This window comes from Rattus norvegicus, chromosome 3, assembly GCF_021556685.1.
Source record: "Rattus norvegicus strain SHRSP/BbbUtx chromosome 3, alternate assembly SHRSP_T2T, whole genome shotgun sequence".
Taxonomy (NCBI): domain Eukaryota; kingdom Metazoa; phylum Chordata; class Mammalia; order Rodentia; family Muridae; genus Rattus; species Rattus norvegicus.
In genome coordinates this window covers 157099437-157119598 of record NC_141536.1, presented here as the reverse complement: position 1 = coordinate 157119598, position 20162 = coordinate 157099437, and the positions used below count along the sequence as shown (strand labels likewise).

The 20162-nt window shown below is 52.9% G+C and overlaps 1 protein-coding gene and 1 long non-coding RNA gene across 7 annotated transcripts in view; one reads left to right on the top strand and one right to left on the bottom strand.

The window, feature by feature from the left end:
• Positions 1–14879: 14879 nt before the first annotated feature.
• Positions 14880–19545, bottom strand: LOC102554478 (uncharacterized). The gene is made up of 2 exons (XR_015684874.1): positions 19479–19545; positions 14880–15365 (listed from the first exon to the last, which is right to left on the bottom strand). It is a non-coding gene; the product is annotated as an uncharacterized LOC102554478 (long non-coding RNA).
• The window catches only part of Nfatc2 (nuclear factor of activated T-cells 2), a 132137-nt gene continuing 127426 nt past the window's right edge, over positions 15452–20162 (top strand). For all 6 annotated transcript variants that reach the window (XM_087652414.1, XM_087652415.1, XM_087652412.1 and 3 more), the window contains 1 exon segment: positions 15452–15743. Coding sequence is in view for 3 of the 6 variants with exons in the window: in XM_087652412.1 (XP_087508538.1) it covers positions 15674–15743 (70 nt within the window). In the remaining 3 variants the exon portion in view is untranslated.

Here is a 20162-nt window from a genome sequence, read left to right as displayed (position 1 = left end):
CAGGCATGGCTGTATCAGGGGTACTACTGTCTCCTGGTTCTGGGTTTCTATCCGCTGCTTTCTGGGGCCCCGCCCCGCCCCGCCCCAACCCCATCAGCAACCGGAGCTCACTGCTTTGTTTGTCCCTCCCCCCCCCCCCCCTTGGTGTCAGCAAACCTCTAGGTGTGGATTCAAAGGCCTTGTTTACACATCCAATCCGAGTCACCATGGGGTTCCTGGTCACACGACATTGAGGAGCCACAGGGCAGTGAAGGTCTTTCTACAGCCCCTAGGGAAAGTGAGATGGAGCAAGCCATAGAGGAACAGCAGGGCGTTGATGCAAGAAGAGGGGGTAACCAACTTGCAGCAGGCACAATGCCCGCTTCAAATCAGGGCATGGTGCGCATGCGTATTGAAGCACTAGGCTGGGTTGCTGGGAGTCCAGAGGGACCCGAGGTCTGCTAGGGGAGGCACTGCCCAGACAGAGCTAAGCGGTGATGCCGCTCGTCCATCCAACGCCTGTCCACAAGGAGGGATATAAGAGCAAGCTGTGACGTCCTCAATCACAGGGGCTTCAGGGAGGATTTGTCAGCCAAGGGTGGGGCGTGGTTGGTGGAGTGTTTACCTAGCGTGCGCGAAGCTCAGGGCTCCACCTCAATCACGGCATAACCTGGGGTGATGGTGCGGGCCGGCACTCCTGGTATTCAAGAAAGTAGAGAAACAGGATCAAAAGTTCGAGGTCATCCTTGGCGTATCTGTCACATGAGTAGGGCACTCACAAAAGACACAGGGGTCAGAATACAGGGCGGCTTCTACTCACTGGTCAAGAAGCAGTGTTCTTAGAGGTGTGAGAAAAGGTCAGAGTAAAGCTGGAAAGCAAGGCAAACCCCCTTGTGGAGGGAGGGCTGTTGCCATTAGGAATCCTTTGGCTGTCAGGGATGTAGTCAATGGGTAGAACCAGCTTTAGGCAAAGCCACATCCAGGGACTTGGGAGGGGCAAGAAATGATAGCCTCATCTGGTTCTTCTACACGGATTTTCCTAAGTGGCGTCTTCTCGTGGGGTGACAGTGACCCGCTGCCGCTCCTGCCCGGATTCATCGAAGTGCCACTTTAGGAGCTGGATTGAGTAAACCTCCAAACCTCAGGAACCCAGAGCTGAATACCTGAGATTCCCTGCGCCATACCTGGAAGAACGGCACAGAAAGTGGCTTACATGCTCCGCCCCCTAAGAAAGAAAGGCATGCTGGGAAACATAAATAATAGACCCCAGTAGCCTGAAAGGAGACAGTGGGGCGCCACGGAGGGTGGCTGGGCAGTGGGGAGTGGGCTTGTGATGGGAGCCGTAGGAGGAGGGAGGGTCCGCCTGGAGTGCAGGAACTGGGGACAGGTCATGGGTGGAACTGTGATCTAGAACATCCACTTCCAGGGTCGAAAAGGGAGGCGGACCTGACTGCCCTGGGCAGGAGGTAGGAGGTCCTAAGAATCTACTGGCCTCTTGGTCAGGGGGTGGGGGTGTGGGTGTGGGGTGGGGTGGGGTGGGGTGGTTGTGTGTGTGTGTGTGTGTGTGTGTGTGTGTGTGTGTGTGTGTGTGTGTGTGTAAGCAGCCCTAGAGGATGGATTAGGGAGCGCCCCTCCCCTCCAGGGGAAGTTGGCTTTTGGGAGAACAGAAGAGCCTCCCATTTGGGGGCCAGTTGGGAATCCCAGGCTCCAGGGCCCTGACCCAGGGGAGGGCTGGGCGGCCCTCAGAGCTGGTGCCCTTCCCCTCAAAGCTTTCCAGATGCTTCTTTGTTCGTTTGCTTTATTTATTTATTTACTTTAAGTGGTAACAACAAAGGAAACTTTTCAAAAAAAAAAAAAAAAGGAAAAGAAAAACAAGAAAACAAAACAGAAGCCAGGAAGTGAAGAGCCACCGGGACTAGGGCCTGGGAAAGGCCAGGGAGCCCGAGGTGGGAGGCAGGCACCTGCTCTAGGTGACCTGAGCTTCCACCAAGCTATCTGAGGCTGGATCTTCCCAGCCTGGGGGTAGGAGTCCTCTGTTCTGCTGCCTGCAGATTCCTCCCTTTCTCCATGGGACATATGGCTCAGAGGCCCTGGCCTTTAGCCAGAGGCCCCAGGGGCTGTGTGGGAAGTCTTAACTTGAGAGAGCCAGGCCTTCTCTTGGCCCTCCTGCCCTGTAGAAGACTGCTAGAGCGCAGGCTTTGAGCCTGCACCTGTGAGGTCTTCTAAGAGCCAAGCCACAGGGTGGCCATGTAGACATTTCCTACTGTGAGGCCAGGTCCCGAATCTTTTTTTTTTTTTTTTTTAATGTCTATGGCTGTTTTGCCTGCATGTATGTTTGTGTGAAGGGGTCAGATCTTGGAGTTACAGACAGTTGTGAGCCGTCATATGGTCGCTGCCATTCGAACCCAGGTCCTTTGGAAGAACAGCCAGTGCTCTTAACCGCTGAGCCGTCTGTTCAGCCTACGGGCCCTGGATATTTATTGCTGGGACCGAGTCCTTACCGAGGGCAAATCATGTCCTGAGCCAGACAGCCTCTGGATCATGGAGGTGACAGAGCCCTGGAAACCCTTATACCTTTGCTGAAGGGCTGGGCTGAGCTTGAGCTCAAGTTTGAACACATGGTCCACACTGGTGGGATCCTGGGTAGAACCCGGGGCATCTAGTTAAATGGGACGTTCATGTGCATAGTGATGTATAATGATACATCCCAACCATTGCACAGATATGCTCGTGCCGAGACTCAGTCACAGATCACCATTGAAAAGTGTCAAAAATGAACAAGGGATGCCTTCAGCCTGGTAAGAAGGCCCACGTCAGTAATATGGGAACTGGGAAGTTGGAAGCAGAGCAGCCACCGTCATCCTTGGCGACACAGGAAGACCCTGTCTCAATAAACGAGACAAATAAACCCCTACGCACGAAATGATCTTGTGCCAAATAAGGTTCGTCCTCAGTCCCAGGGCTGATTATTCTTTTCTCTCTCTCTCTCTCTCTCTCTCTCTCTCTCTCTCTCTCTCTCTCTCTCTCTCTCTCTGTCTCTCTCTCTGTCTCTCTCTCTGTCTCTCTCTCTGTCTCTCTCTCTGTCTCTCTCTCTCTGTCTCTCTCTCTCTGTCTCTCTGTCTCTCGTCTTTTCCGGAGCTGAGAACCAGGGCCTTGCGCTTACTAGGCAAGTGCTGTACCACTGAGCTAAATACCCAACCCCAGGGCTGATTATTCTTATTGGCTGGAGCCAGTCACTCTGGATTCTGATTCGCTAAGACCGAAGGGGTGGAGTCAGCCTTTCCTAAACCCCTTAAATAGGGTCTCAGAACGGCCTTGTGTCCTAGTAAACCTGGAAGCAGGGGTTATAGAAGGGGCATGGAGTTGAGACGAAAACAATGACTACACAAAGAGGCAAAACCCCCTCTGTCAGGAGCATGGCCTGGTCGTCGCCTTCTTCAAGCCTGGACTTCTAAGTCTAGGCAGGCAGCTGGGAGGGAGCCCACGGCTTCGTGAGGAGGATCCCACCATGTATTTTAGTTCATTTCGCTCTTGTGCAGGGTTATAATATCTGCCACATACCGAATGGGCACTTGATACAAAAACCAGTGTTCGAGAACCTGGTTGGTAGGTTGCTCTGAGGTGACAGGGTGGAGATGGGGATAAAGGAAGAAAAGAAGTTGCAAGCAGGCAAACAGAATTTCTGTTAAACTACCGCCTGGCCCCTTGCCAGTACCCCTCTGCTTCGAGGCCCTTTTCCTTTATCTCCCAGCTCGGCCCAGGGCTCCTACATCAAAGGGTGGGCACATGTAAGATCACGTTAAATGGTTCCCAAATGGGGCTGTCGTGGGACCCTGTGGGAGGACTTGGATCTGCCCACATCTGTCCCCTGCTGGGAGAAATTGCTGTCCACACATGGGCTGGAGCTGGGCTGGTTTAGGAGGAGATTAAGAAGCTGGCATGGATCGGCCCTCAAAACAGATGCATCTGAATGGGCCTTAAGCTCTCCGGAGCCAGGGGTCAGTGAGCACTCTGGGAAGGGCCAGCTGCTAAGTGCTTGTTTCTGACCACACGGGCGCCATTGCTACCTCTTGATTTTCCCACTTTGTTACTGCCTCATGAGAACAGCAGCCTGTGAACAAACACATACCTGGGTTCCAACAAGCTATTTATAAAAAACAGGCAGTGGGCTAGAATTTGTAGGAGCTCAGGACTAGGTTGAAGAAATAGAAGAGGACAAGGTGGTTGTAGCTCAGCTTAGAATCTCCCAGTGAGTGCCTTGGGGTGTGGCTCCGAGCTAGAGTGGTCGCTGTAAATCTCCAATGATGAGCTGGGGGCGTGGCTCAATGGCAGAGCAGCTGCGTAGGGTCCTTCCTGAAGGGGATGGGGGCGTGGCTTAGTGATGGAACGTGTTAGACCTACTGGGTTCCATCTTCAGCACAGCTAAACAAGAAAGAAATAAGAGGGAATATTTGATACCCCCCCCAAGCCAGGATACTGGTATTCTAAAAGACCAACTCTCCTAAATTCTAGTTCACAGACAAAGTAATGGGCATCACAAAGGCCTGTGTCCTTACAGCCATCTCAGAGGCAATACAGCACATCTGCCCCCAGTCACCCTCTCAGGTGATCACCACCCTCCCTGCCAGCGCAGGTCTGATTGTTCACTGTCCAGATGATTCCAGGTTTTCACATAATGGGCCTTCTTGGTGCATACTCTGGGTCTAGGGTGTCTTTTCTGGTCTATCTAGGGGCTGCTGTTGTGATGTGAAATGACACTGGTAAGTTGCTGGTCACTTTTCCTTTCCGGAGACCATGGGGGAGCCCGTTTCAGCGACTCATCCCTAAGGAGCAGGATGTGCTAGGAGAGACCCCCATGATTGGTCAAGTCTCAGCCTACTTGGCTGCTCTTTCCCTTCACTGAGAAGCAGTTGCCATGCTGTGAGCACACTCAAGCAACAGAGGCCCATTGCCTGGCTGCCATCTTGATTCCAGTATATCATAGGATCCTCAGTTCAACAAGCAGTGCTGGGGCTGACTTGCAGAGAGAATGAGTGTTTACTGTTTCCCTAAGAGTTCAAAGTGAGAGATTTACTGTGTGAGATTGCTAATATGGTCATCAACACACAGGCTCAATCTTTCCATCCGTTCATCATCCACTCATCCATCTACCTGTGCACCTACCCATCAACCTACCCACTCAGCTACCCACCCATCTTCCCTCATGGACACACCCATCACCTACCTACCTGTCCCCTCGTGGACACACCCACTCACTACCCACCTATCTACCCATCCATTCTTCCACCTATCCATTACCTACCCACCCACTGACATTTCCTCTCATCCTTACCACCCATCCATCTACCTACCCATTCACCAATCCACCCATCCATTGATCAATCCATCCACCAACCCATTAGCCTTTCATTTTATCCATTACCCACATATTCATCTATCCATCCATCCATCCCCCATCCATTCACCCATCTATCCATCCATCTACCCATTGACTCTTCTTTTTAATCACTATCCATCTACCCACTTATCCACCTACCCACTTACCCACTAATCCATCCATCTAGTCACCCATCCATACACTTTCCCTCCCATCCATTACCTGTCCATCCATCCACCCATCTACCCATCCACCCATCCACCCACTCACCCACTCATCCATCCACCCATCCATCTAACCACCCACTCATCCATCCATCATCTACCCACCCATCCTTCCACCCATCTACCCACCCACCATCCAGACCCACTCAACTATTCACCCACTCAACCATCCATCACCCATCCATCCACTCATCAGAAGGGAGGGGAAGGACGTTTCTTCCATGTCTGTTGCTTTGTGGGTTTGTGCTACCACAGGAGAAAAACTAGTCTTTTTCTGTCAGGGAGTGCTGGGGTCAGACCAAGACCTTAACCCACATGTGTATGGATTAACCAGTCAACTGGAGGCACTGGCCGGGGTAGAGTGTTGGCCCTCACAATCCCAGGGTACCCTAAATAGTTCATCTTGGCTTTGGGTCTTCATCAGACCAGGAGGCCCAGGCTGGCCCTTGCAGACCCCAATAGGGCTCAGAGCCCAGAACAGCTGCACCCAGCTCAGTGGTTGAGCAGCCAGCCTGGGTTGGGGAAGGCTCTGTTTACCTTGGAAGGGTCTACGTCTTTTGTAACAGTCACTCATTGTTGCTGGGAGCCCAAAAATACTTTCATTAATGGAAAAACAGGGTTGGCTCCACAAAGCAATATTTTGCCAAGTGTAGAGGCACTGGCAGGAGGTTCCGAGTGCATCCTGGGGAAGTATGGCTTCTTATCTTCCACGGGCCCGTGGGGAGGCAGCATGCTGCTCAGTGAGGTGCCTGCCCACCTCTGTGTGGCTCCCTCCAGTAACAATATCTTGGGCTAGACTACAGAGACAGTGTTCTGCAAAATGGCCTGGTCTCAGCCCATGCCTCCCTCTGTAAGCAGGTGCCCCAGGTTCTGCGTAGTGTTATCCAGGGTCACCTCGGGCTGTGTCCTTGGCCTGGTGGAAGTGCCGGGCTCTCCCAAGTAACTGCTGAGAGCAGGGTTCAGGGCAGGCTTGGTCAGCTCTGCAGTCATGACACGTCATGAGCCCACATTCCCTGACCTCTGAGCGCCTAGTAGGCACCTCGTTGTGTGTGGGAAAGGGATAGATGTTGGCGGTAGTGTAAATAGGTGTTCACGTGAGTCTGTGTGTGTGCAGGTGAAGGTCAGAGGTCGCTGTCGGGTGCCTTCCTCTATGACTCTTCCTGTTATTTTTTTTGAGACAGGGCCTCTCACTGAACCTGTAGCTCACTGATTCAGCTAGATGGGCTGGCCATGGAACCCCAGCGGTGGGGTCTTCCTGTCTTTGCCTCCCCAGCACGGGGTAACACCCATGAGCAGCTATGCCTGGCTTGCTAAGTGGGTGCTGTAGGGAGTTCTGAACCTGAGCCCCCGTACTTGCACAGCAAGCACTTCCCCGCTTAGACATCTCCTGGGCTAGCCTGTGCTATCTGAAGCCCCATTATGAACCCCCAATGTGCCTGTTTACCTGGATAGTAGCATTTTTACTCTGCTGACTGGGAAACTGAGGCATACACCAGTTAAATGGGCCCAAAACCTAGGGAGAGCCAATGTTGGGGTTTCTACTCAGGCCAGCCTCCCTGAAGACAGACTGAACCCTAACTCTGACTGCCTTCCTGACACCGGCATGTCTGATCACATCCTTCAGTGTCACTCTCCTTGATGCCTCCCCGGGACTCTTAAGATAAAACCCATGTTGGTGCAATCGAGGACGTAATGGTCCTAGTCAAGTCCCCAAATGGCAGTGGGCTAAACAAATTGGTTATTTACTTCTCTCTTACAACAGAGTCTGGGCAGGAGATTCGGGGTTGCTATGGAGACTCCATGATCACCAGAGGCCAAAGAACCTCTATTCTGCTTTCCTTCACGTGCTTTTTACGTCATGGTCCAAAATGGCTCCTACCATCAAATCCTACTTTACCAGGAAGAGTGGAGGGAGAGTGAAGGATTTCTTGTTCCTTTACCATTCGACCTGGGACAACTCATTTGGCCTTTTTTGTTACCTATTCTTTCTAAGGCTCAGGATTGAACAGGTTCATGTGCCCGAATGCTTAAAATAAATCAAACTACAGTGTGATTGCATAAGAAAGCTTGGTGGTACTGTTTGTGACAAGAACTTCTTACCCCCATCACCAGGCTACGCACCACCCCACCTGTTGGGAGGCTCCCCAAGTCTTCCCCAGGCAGCGGAACCCTGCACTGTGCTGCCTGTGACCCCTCTCTCCCACTGTATGGAGCACCTGGGGAACTCATCCTGTGAATGAAGGAGCGAATGCTGCTCCTGGCCTCTGAGAGAACTTCCTCAACCTCAGGCCATGCACCCCTGGATGTCTGCATGGTCTGTGCCGTGGCCTCACACGGCAGTGCTCAGCTCGGCTTCTGTGACCCCGCAGACCCCCTGATTGAGGCCACCTCTTTCTCAGTCTGCTCTGTCTTCTTGTTCCCCTCTGTGGCCATTTCTGGGCACAGTGGTGTCTTCAATGTTTGTGTGTTTCCTCTGGGTGTCCCCCACTGGGCTGCCAGCTCAGCAGGGCCAAGCCGCTGCCTGTTTTACTCACGGCCGCATCCCCAGTCTAGCCTAGCTTCCTGGAGGTGTGCCAGGATGTTTATTGAATGAAAACACACACACACACACACACACACACACACACACACACACAAGCTCCACAGAGCACCGAATATTCAAAAAATGAAATTCCAGTTCTAGACACCTCAGTCTAAGAAATCCCTGTTGAGCTTTGTCTCCACTGCAAGCTAAGCAAGCATGCATAGCAATGTCCTGGGTTCAGCTCCCATCTCTGCAAAAACCTAGTGTGGTGGCTCACGCCTGCAACCTTAGGGAGGTAGAGGCAGGAAGATTAGGAGTTCAAGGTCAGCCATAGCTCTATGTAGCAAGCTAAAGGCTAGCCTGGGCTACATGAGTCCCCGTTGTAGCCCCCCACCAAGTCTCTTGTCTCTGCAAAGGAGATTCCCCCATCAACATTTTCCTCTGCCCACGGCAGGATAGAGAAAGGCAGGCTGACCACGAGCCAGTTTCCTTTCCCTCCACGTCAGCTCTGCAGCAGTCTCCAGCTTCTAGGAAAATCTTCCCATCTCTCAGAGGGGGAGCCCGGGGCATTCCGAGGGAGGGCTGCCGCTGGCGGGCTGTCCCAGCCCAGTTCTGCAGGCTGGAGTTGTGGAGGGGGGAATTCACAGTCAGCAGCCCATGATCTGGCAGGGGCAGTCAGGCTTGCTCCAAGATCCCTCGGCAAGCTCCCTTGGGTCGCATTCCTGCCTGGGGACCCTGGGACCGGTGGCTGATGGGGAGGGTAGCAATATTCAGAATTTTCGAGCTGGAAAAAGTGGCACCGAGGATTATTTTGGGAATAGTCAGTCAGGAGCCGCTCCAAGTGCAGATTAGAGGAACTATTAAAAGCAAGACAATGCGTCCTGCAAGGAGTGGGCTGGGGAGACACCTCACTCAAGGCTGCAGCCACAGAACGGGGAGTTCTTTCCAGATGAGGTGAACCTTTCCATCCCACGGCTTGGGGAAGTCCTCCCCCGGGGACAGCCTCCGCCTGTTCCCTCTTCCTTGCCAGCCCCAGGAGCATCTCACCCAGCCACACCTGGGCCGTGGATGTTTGGGGTCCCCTGCAACCAGCTGAGCAGGTGGCTGACTACACAGTCATGCCTAGCTGGCTGTCAGTTATTCAGTCAACAAATATCCACTGGCCTCAGCAGTGTAATTCTGGAGCCATACCGAGATTGCCCACATCCTCACGGTCTGCTGCTTACCATTCGGTGACCTTGGGGCTTTGTGCCTCAGTTTCCTCTCTGGCAATAGGTGGGTTCATAGGAGGCTTCATCTGAGAGAGTTATGAAAGGCTTAAATGAGTTGTGTGTGGCGGGCTTGGGAGAGCCTGCCAGAGTTGCTCTGAGGTAGACATGAGATAGGACTACAGAGCAGGGACCACCCGTTCTAGAAGTCTCGCCAAGCCCCGAGGAGGACATACAGGCCCCTATTTTCCTAGTCTGGTGGGAAGATGACTCATGACCAGTAAACAAAACAGACGAGACAAGCTGGCCCTCTGTCATTCACTCAACGAGCATTTTTGAGGCAGGCCATAGGCCAGGCCTCTCTCCCAGTGCTGAGGACACAGCCAGGCAGTGAAGCCAGAGCCCCGGCCTGGGGGAGCTGACATTTTGCGGGAAGGTGGAGCAGACAGACTAGACACAAGTGAATCTGGACTTCAAGCCAAAGTGCCATAGAGACTCACGGCATTGGGTGGAGCCTCACAAGGATCGGGGGCTGGCTGTACTGCAGCTCAGGGGGACACGTTTCAGAGAGGGCCGTGGAAGAATGTCACAGAATAATGCTGAGGCAGGGTGAGGTGACACACACCTGTCACGCCAGTACTTGAGAGACTGTGAGAATCAGGAGTTCAAGGCCAGCCTGAACTTCATAGAGAGACTCTGTCTCACTCTCCCCCAAATCATGAGATGGCATTAAAAGAATCCAGCCACAGAAATGAGAGAGCAAGTGTTCTAGGCAAGGACTGGAGTGGGGCACAGGATGGGACAGAGGGGACAAACAATCAGATGGAGGACAGTCCAGGGCCTGGGAGGTCATGATGGTAGCTTTCTGTGACTTGTTCTACACTTGGTGGCTTAAAGGACAAGTTTGTGCCTCACAGGCTAGGTGACCCAGGACCCTCCTGAGATGACTCCTTGTTGTGACTGCTGTCACCTCTCAGGGTGGTTCTTGGCAGGTGGCCTCTCTAAAGACCTGGCCGGGTTGCTTTCACCCCACACGAGTTGCCTGCAGGACCTGACCATGAGAATGGAGACACCAAGAAGGCTGGCAAGGGGACTCAGCAGCGAGGGAGGGCTACCGGCAGGGGAATATTTGGTTGAACTGGGTTTTTGCCTGGTGGCTATCCTGGCATAATGGCTGTATGCTGATGTTATTAAGCACCTACTGTATACCCAGCACGCTTAACCCTGGTCTCTTCTTCCTTGAAGGCCTGCTTGACAGGAGAGGGAAGCACATGTTTAAAAGGATCAGTGCAGGGGTGACCTGGGTCAGTGGAGGCTGAGGTGGCCAGAGAGAGAGAAGTGTAGAAAGGAGAGCCTCAAGCCACAGGGAGCCTAGGGGAGGGGCGGTGAGTATATTCACAGGGCAGTGGCATGAAGTCCAGAGCTCTGGGTCACCAGGCTGGCTGCTGGGGCCAGGAAGAGTTTCTAGAGGGATTTTATGGGATTGAAACTCACCCTGAAGGTGACTATGACCTGAGGTTGGGGCCTGAGCATGGGGTCTTGTGAATACTTGATGTCTCAGGAAGACTGGTCATGCAGAGAGACTCCAGGGAAGGGACAGAAGTCAGCAGAAGCATTCAAGACTCCACAGAGCCCCTGGGAAGGAGGTCACACGGGGCAGGGGCAGGTATGGGGACTTGAGAAGTCTTTGGAAGATGTTTACAGTTAGGGGATTCACCCCATTCAATAGGAAAGGAGGCCCTGCCACTGGGCCTACCTGCCCACCTCTTCTGATATGTCTGAGCTCACACAATCCACACGGCCCATCTCTCAATCCCTCCTTGTCTCCATTCGTGCCCTATCCCCGTCCCAGCTCCCAGTCATGGCCAGGTTCTTGAAACTGTGGAGCCCAGAAATCTTTGGTTTTGTTATTGCTCTGAATTGGGGTTTTACCCTGTAACCCAGGTTGACCTCGAACTCACAGCACTGCCTCCCAAGAGCTAGGATCCCAGAGCATCAGCAACATCACACATGATTGAACACAGGGATCTTTCGTGGGGTGTTTTTCATAGCAATCGAGGAGGCAGAAGAGCCTGGTGGGTAAAAAGGATGTACATTCTGGAGCTAAGTGGCTGGGGTTCAAATCCCACCTCTGCCATTTACTGGCTTGGGCATGTGAACTTGAGCATAAGGTCTCTCGTACCTCTCTGCGCCACATTCTCTGCCTGACAAAATGATTGCCAGGAGGCAGTTTGAAGGTTTCAATGAGTTAGTGCCCATGGCACAGCGGGCATTGAGTGTCTATTGTTTGATAGATGCACAGGCTGGCCCCTAAGCTCACAGGCCCATCTGGGGCATGCGCAGAGAGCATATAGGCTCTGCATGCAGCAAGTGAGGAGACACGTGAGGGAGGGCCCCATCTGAGCTGCCCCGAGTCCTGGCACAGATGCCCAGCCTGGGCAGTGCCAGCCAGTAGCATGCTGGCAGAAACACCTGCGTGTCTGTTTATAAGGGCTGTTGGGCGGGGGAGCATCTAAGAAAAAGGTCCGGAGGGATTCATCGTCTCCAGAGCCCAGGTGTGCCCTAAGGCCACCTGGGTCCCTTCTCTTTGCTTTGATTCCATTTCTTCCCTGCCTTTTCCCCTCACACACTGCCAAGTCCCAGATCCAGCTGAGAGGCTCTATTTTGGGGACTTCTCTTGGATAATTTAGTGGGCGGAAGCTCCCCCCCCTCGGAGCACCCCCTCGGCAAAGGGGAGTGCGCTGCAGAAGTGAAAAACAGTGGGTGGATCAGTTCAAAAGGACAAAATATTTCTCGCTCTGGCAGTAAGAAAGGAAAGAAATTGTCTGAGGAACTCAAGAAGAGATTCGGAGAGGCCTAACGCCGCGGCTCATGAGGGCACGCTGGGTGACTCAGCTGTTAGGCCCAGGCTCCAGCCTGGTAGTATTAATTGGGCTTTAAAAAGGGAAAATGCTTAACCGTGACAGACTGAAGGCCATAAAAAAACGTGGCTAAGGCTGATTCTCCCGAGTTCCAGAAGGCGTCCCCCACTCCTGGCGGCTCCAGGCACCTGTGGAGATGGGGACTCGACTCCAAGGCCTGAGCTTGGGTGGGACCCGAGTCTAAAATTATCCCCGATAATGAGTCCACCAGAGGAGGCCCAGAATGTTGGTTTCCTGCCTTGCTGCTGGCCACAGAGGCGGAGGTTCCCAGGGAGGCCTCGGGAGGCAGGGGCTGCCGAGCCAAGAACATGGGTTTGCAGCTGCCAGAGTTGGGGTCACCTTGGGGCCGGCTGTGCGAACATGGGCTTTTGGAGTATTGATGTGCTCATCTGTAAGTGGGGCTCACAATACCACGGTCGGTAGGAATACTAAAGGAACTGGATTTTCTCCCCCCCCCCCCTTTTTTTAAAGGGCTTCGCATGGGCGTGGTAGCCCGCACCTGTAATTTCGGTTCTTAAAGAGGTGGAGGCTTGAGGGTTCTAAGTCGGAGGCCAACCTGGGCTGTGAGGATCCTGCCTTAAGAATTCAAAATAAATATGTTTAATAACTATAAAGAAGGAACGAGGGTGGGCCAGATGGCTCGGGGGCAAAGTCATTTGCTGCTAAGCCTTATGGCCCGTGTTCGATCCTGGAACTCACGTGATGGAAGGAGAGAACAGGTGTCCACAGGTTGCCCTCTGACCTCTGCATGTGTACCATCACACACACACACACACACACACACACACACACACACACACACACATATTGGTGTAAGTGTAATAAAAATAAAATGAGTAGGATCGATTGCTAAGGCTGGAACCCGGGGCCTCCTGCATGCCAGGTCAGAGGTCAGCCTCTGGCGAGGACGGGGTCTCACAAGAGGCTTTTAGCTCACTGGCTTGGCTTGGTCTCAGGAAGAGTGGCCTCAAGCTAACACTTGCAGACAGCCAGACAAGCCCGGTCCCCTGCTTCGTCACCGCTCACGCCTTGACCGTGGGAAAGCTTTATTAACTTTTAAATATATGTATTTTTAGCATTTATTACTCGCCTCACTGTCCTCCCGTTAAACACGTTCGTTTGAGTCTTAGCTCAGCTCTGGGTGGTGAACCTTGCTAGCGTCTCCACTTTACTGTGTGGGAATATGAAGAGGAGGAAAATGCAGCTGTGGGGGAACCTTTCAGAGCGTCTGAGCCATGTTGCCCACGAGAACTTTCTGGAAGAATGAGTGTGGCTCTGCTGTCTGGTGCAGGAAACCGTCAGCCGCCTGTTTCTGAACACCCGCGATGTGGCCCTCGACATCAGAGAACTGACTGCGGCACACTACTTAATCATTAGTTACATTCATCTCAGCCATGTGTAGCTGGTGGCTGCCATGTTGGTCCGTGCAGGGCTGGCCGCTCCCAGTTGCTAGGTATGACTTTGCAGATGTGTGAGTGGGGATTTAAAGGTGCTTTTCACCTGAGACCTGGTGCACCATAGGTCCTGAGTTGGGAGACCTGTTCCCACAGACAGTGTACTACCTGTCTGTGGGAGCTATGCACGGTTAGAAGCAAAAAAGAAATGAAGTCTCATTAGTGCGTATGATGACCAGTGGTTACCAACCTGCCTGGAACTTTCTCTATTTTAAACCTGAAAGTCCTGCAACCTGGGAACGCTAGGATGGGTGTCCTGTCTCTGTTGTGGGTGATGGGTATGGAGGCTTCAGGAGTGAGAGCTCCTCAACGGCTCTGCTGAGCATGAACCCATGCACTGTCTGCATATTAGTGCTGGCCCTTCCTGCCTCCAAAAGCCATCCCGATAATGGGTGCTTACAGAGTAGCTGTAAAGAATTTGGTGGCTCTGAGACTTGGTTTACTTGGAACTTCCTTGCAAGTATTTTTTTTTTTTAGGGGGCACGTAGTAGGTAGACAGGCATGGCTGTTCTTTGGGATTGGAACACGGTTTCTTAAGCTATACTGCCAAGGTCCACCTGGATGCAGGCAGACTTCAGAGAGTCCCCTATGGGGGAGTGAGGTGGGGCTTTCTCAGGCAGGGTTCTAATTGGTCTTGGTGGTCACTCTGGGAGCTGTAGGGGGTTGGAGGAGCCACTGTGACCAATGCATGAAAAACAAAGTGGTCCCATGGGCGGAGTCTGCTCCCCCAATCCGTATCTCTTGAAGTTCACGTCTCTTGTGGGAGGGGGTGATGACTCACTAGCCTTGGGTGCTCCGGAGTTCTTTATCAGAGCCCACAACAGTATTTCAAATGTGCCTATCAAGGCTGGCTTTATCTCTGAACCCAGAAATTCCCATGGAACACGCAGGTGGAAAAGCAAAATGGGCTGAAACCCAGCCCAGTCGTCTTGTGGGCTGCAGCTCAGCCCGCTCCTTCCAACCGTGACCCAGGTGGGAGCCACGTGTGCCACCCCACATCTCATCCTGAGGCTGCAGAGGTCCCGACATCCCTCTCCTCTATTTTCCTGTTTATGCGCAGCATGCGTAAACACACGCGTTGCCTGGTTTCGGCGACTCTTTTTCGGCCTTATTGCTGGACCCTCCGAGTAATACTGGAAACCTTGGATTTTCTAAATGAATCTAAAAATAAACTCTTTGAGGGGAAAAAAAATCTTGGACAGTTGGCACAGGCGCTGTTATTTATTTCTTTTTCCTTCGTCTTGCTCCTCTTCATCCCTGAACACTCAAGAATCTGGGCAGTCAGAGGCACTGAGGGCCTAAGGAGACACCCCTGGGTCCTGGACAACCCAGGGGGTGCTGGCTGAAATCCTGGGGAGCTTTCTCCAAGGGGCACCCGCTCACAAAGTGGGGTGTCAGGAGGCTGGATTCAGGCAAGGCTGCAGCGGGGAGGCGGTGGCTGTCTGCGAGTTTGCACACAGCTCCTGCAGGGCCTGGCGGGCCGCGCCCCCACCCCTGCGCGCCTCCCTCTCCCTGACTTTTTCTCTGCCCCGAACAATCAGGGACTTGTGCTTGGCGGCCAAAGGAGCCACGGAGCTGGCTGGCTGCGGAGGAGGCGACGTCATGGATTCCTGAGTGTGAAGTTTTCAGGAAAGCCCTTAGTTTTGGAGATGGACGGGATCCAGAGGTTTCCATGGCGCTGAGTAAACAGGAGGAAACAGTGAGGGAATCCCGTTATTTTACTGCATTGAAAGCCTATAAACACGGAGCGCGGGGAAGGAAGTCGCGTTGCCGCTGGAGTAAGCGACCGCGGAGCGCCGGGAGCCCGGGGAGTCTGAGCCTGAGCCCGGAGCACGGCAGCGGGAGCACGGAGAGCCGGAGCAGGAGCACAGGAGCGGGAGCACGGGGAGCCAGAGCCCCGGAGCGGAGCCTGGGCGCTGCAGCCTCTGCGCCACTCCGCCAGATCGCAGCACACGGTCCCCAGCCCTCTGAGTCCGGCGCCTCCAGATGCAGCGCTCCGCATTGCGCAGGCCGGGCCCCCGCCAGCCACTCCGCACCATGGGGTCTGCGGACCGAGGTAACCGCGCCGCCATTGGCATCCCTGCCTGCATCCCTGCCCGCATCCCTTCCCGCATCCTCGCATCGCATCCTCGCTCTGCTGCCTACCCCTACCCCTCCGGGAGGCACCCCACGCTGTCCCCGCTCGCAGGTAGAAGCATAGATGCGGCGAAACAGGGGCGCACGCGCACATCCTGGCCGTCGCTGGTGGTGATTCTAGGAAGTGTCTCCAGACAGGTTTCCCTGTGTGTGTGTGTGTGTGTGTGTGTGTGTGTGTGTGTGTGTGTGTGTGTGTGTGTGTGGCGGGACACCAGGAGGGGGTCTCGGTGCTAACCGCTGGCTTCTCTTGCTGCTCTCGGCTTTGACAGCAGAGGCCACCGTCCTTGTCATCATCATTATTTATTATTTAGCTTTTTCTTTTCTTTCCTTTTTTTTTTTTAAACACAGGCTTGACATTTTGCTATTTAAAATACAGAAAGACTTCACTTTCTAGTAGCTACATCAACAGATGCTCTGGGCCATTCAAGCAATTTAAGCCATTTTCTTCCCCCTTTTGGGGATGTGTCTGAGGGCTGTTCCAGTTCCCCCACCACAATTTACAGCACCATGAGCTTGCTCTGCCAAAGGGATCACAGACGCCCCACCGTCCCCGTTTCTGCTCCATCTTCTTCCCTTTAGATGTAACCTTGAAGCCGTTCAGTTTGGTTCTTACGGGAGGGAGTTAATAAGTGGGACTATGATATGAAATCTAGCCCATCTGGTTGGGATTCTGAGGGGTTTGGGCTGGGGAGTCAGAAATCAGGTCTTTAAAGTGGAAGCTGTTGGATGGTTTCTGGGAGGCCAGCCTGTGTGGAGGGAAAGGGGCACCGCCAAATGGGAAGGGCTGAAGGGTTAAGCGGAATACATCCGTGTAGGAGGAGTTAGCCTCGTGTCATAAAATCTGACTTGAATGTAGGTTTTGTGCTCTGCATGGTGTACTGAAGTCCTGGGGGGCGCGGTGGGGAGGAGGCTAATGACAGTTTTGGCAAGTAAGCTGGGGGTGGGGGGCTCTTGCTGAAAGCCGGATCCAAGCCCCATCCCGGTTCGGTAAAAGGTGCGTTTAGCCACCTCTAACCTCAGCTTAGTTTTAGTAGGGCGGGACTTTTGAAAGCCAGATCCTGCCAGCGCTTGGGATCTTTTTTCTGGTACCAGTCTATCCTGTCCTCTGCCTAAATGGCATTGGTGCAGTGACATAATGTCAAGAGAAAAAAACGCTAATATTATGTCAGGTGTCAGAGTGATGCTCCCAGGCAGGCCATGACTATGTCAAGGTCTTGGAGTGGATTTTACTGCAGAACAATTCAAAGCTAAGACACAGACGCTCTGATGGGGGGGGGGGACACAGACAGACAGATGCTCTGACCCGAGGGGGAGGGTGGACAGGACTACAGCACAGACAGACAAATGCCAGATTTTAGCTCCATAAGGGAGGAAGAGAGGGGACACACGGAGAACTCAGAAGAGAAACCTGGCTTCTGTTTTGTGCTTTCCTGCAGCTACTGTAGCTCTCTTCTCTGGGCTGGGAATGTTGCTTCTTTGCTAAGGTCTGGAAGGACACATGTCCCTTGTCCCCCACCCCACAACCCCTCCCCGGTCTGTGTTCAAGTGCACAGGAATGGTACCCATGTGTACACCACTGTGCTTGTATAGGCAGGATGCACGACATCAGACTGATCCTTGCAAAACATGACACAGCTCTAAACCACACAGAAAACAGCTCCAGGCCTTGCAGACAGCTGGCTTGAGATAGGCCAATCGCTGTTCCCCTGCCTAGAGGTCCCCAGAGAAAACAACGAAGGCACCGTTAAGCTCAAGTGCCTGTTGGATGAGACCCTTAGAGTCCCAGGGAGCATGGTGACAGGCAGTCCCAGAGCACAGGATGGAAATATTTGCATGGTAAGGAGAATGGGTAAACTTGCCGGTGCAGAGTTGGTCTGAAGCCCCACGGGAGCTTGAAGATGTGCAAGGGGAGTGGTCAGTGTTATCTGAGAGGTCCCTGGTTCCCGGACTTCTGCCCCGGTTGGGGTTTCTGTTTGGCCACATCACGGCTGTGGGGTATCAGGAAATTAAGTCCACCTCTCTGTGTCTTAATTTCCTCATCTGTAGAATGGAATCGCTAAGAAGGCTTTTTATCAGGAGGGGTTGTGGGATCCAACAAACACCAGCCATAATTTTTCTCATCACGGATGCTCTGTGAATGCCGGCTGCAATTTCTATTACATCAAAGATAGAAACTAATAAGTGATATTGTACAGAAACTGGACCTCAGCTGAAATTCTTCCAACACATGTTCTTTAGATCATACCCTGCCCCCTTCTTTAGAAACAGGGCCTCACGTAGCCCAGGCTAGCCTCACATTTATTTTTGTGACCTTGAACTTCTGACCTTTTGCTTCCACCTCCAGATATGAGCTACCATACCCGGGATATGGGGTGCTAGAGACTGAACTCAGGCAATCTCTTCACCGACTGAACCACACCCACAGTCCCCTAGACCTCTTAAGGTCTTTTAGAAACTTACTGGAGCTTTGAAATGACACAGATTGGGTTAAGATGTGATGACTTCAGAAGCCCCAATGTCCTCATTTGCAAAACATGAACAATGACAGTAGAGTCTTCATAGGGCTGTCGTGCGCGTCACACAAAACCATGCATATACAAGACTTAGCTCTGTTTAACATGCGGTGAGCGCATACCCAGCGTTGGTATCTGATGGGTGAGGACAGAGAGACCAGCTTTGCCAGAAGTCACATACACAAGGGGAAGTGCAGGGCTTGGCCCTGGGTGAGCCACCACTGTCCCTGTTAACTTTGTGTTGACTCAGAGCTGTCTGGGGCTGTCTGCCTTAGACTTACAACGTCTTTTCCTTTTCTCCGAGCCTGTATTTGATGTGTGCTGTCCTCTCCTCCCTGGAGGAGCACAGAGAGGCACAGAGAACCGGCCAAAGATTACCCAGTAAGAAAGTGGCAGAGTCAACTTGAACCACAGGCTCGGCTGTCTTGGCAGACACCATCCTGACTTCTGAATGCCATCGACCTACACATAACGTAGGCTTTGGCTCTGGACTCTTTCTCCAACCCAAAGATGTTCTCTGACACATCTTGGAAGGGAAGGAGATAATGGAAAAGGCATTATCAATGTTGTCTGAGCTGGGAAACTGAGGCAGACAGAGAGGGTGCCTCACCTAGCCTTGCCTCTCAGGACAATAAAAGACATTTTCACTGCCAATAGAGGAAGGTGTCCAGCAAAGAGGCTCAGAACAGGGGACTGCCAGGAGCCCTCCATGACTGGTTCCCAGACAGCCCAATCTATTTTCCCACAACTCAATGCTATAGAAGGAAGCTCTCCAGAGCAGACTCGAAATTTCTGAAGCGATTTTCTTATCATGCGTGGAAGCCCCTGAAAGGCAGGGCCAGGCCTCTTACTCTGTGAGTCTCCCGGGACCCCAGGAGCAATTTATGATACCCCAGAAAATCAACAGCCCAAGTGCTGGTCACAAGGTGCAACCCACATCTGCTGCTTAAGAGCTGTGTGACCTCCTATGCGAGAAACCCCACTTTCCTGTGCCTCGGTTTTGAGCTGAGCAGTATTTGGAACTGCTGCCATGGGCTGGAGAGATGGCTCAGTGTGTGAAGAGCTTACTGTAGAAGCATGGAAATCTGAGCTCGGATTCCTAGCACTGGCTCACATAAGAAGGCTGGGAAAGAGGCACATACCTGTAAGCCCAGGGTAGAAGAGGGTGGAGCCAGGTGGGTCCTTCCCAGCCGATCTACCGGAAACCGGAAACCAGAAACCGGATACCGGAAACTATAAGCTCCAAGTTCACTGAGAGACCCTGTCTCAAAAAGATAGGGTGGAGAGTGACTGAAGAAGAAGATACCTTATAGCCCCCTTACACACACACACACACACACACACACACACACACACACACACACACACACACACACACACACACACACACACACACACCCTAGAGCAGCTGACCCGTCCGTTTTCTGTTAACCATGCTGGATATGGCGCCAGTGGGCAAGAGTTTGCTCTGTGCTCTGGGACAAGTGCATTGCCTGCACATGTATGTATACATTTGCATGCACTTGTACATATGAATGCACGTGTGTGTGTGTATGTGTGCACACATTATAGTTGGTTAGACTGGCTCCTTGTGGCTACTGTAGCTGTCGTCACACAGTGCTGTTTAGACAGGAAGAAGCCCCTGTATACTGCGCTAAAGAGCAGAAGTCTGGAATCGGGGGCGGACAGGCCACGCTCTCTGAAGGCTCAGTGTGGACCTTAGTGGTCTCTTCTGGCTTCTGTGGCTGGTGGCTGCATCCCTGCACTCTGTCTTACTGTGCCTTAGTGAAATGGTGCTCGCCCTTCCAAGGGCCCCAGCCCCGGGA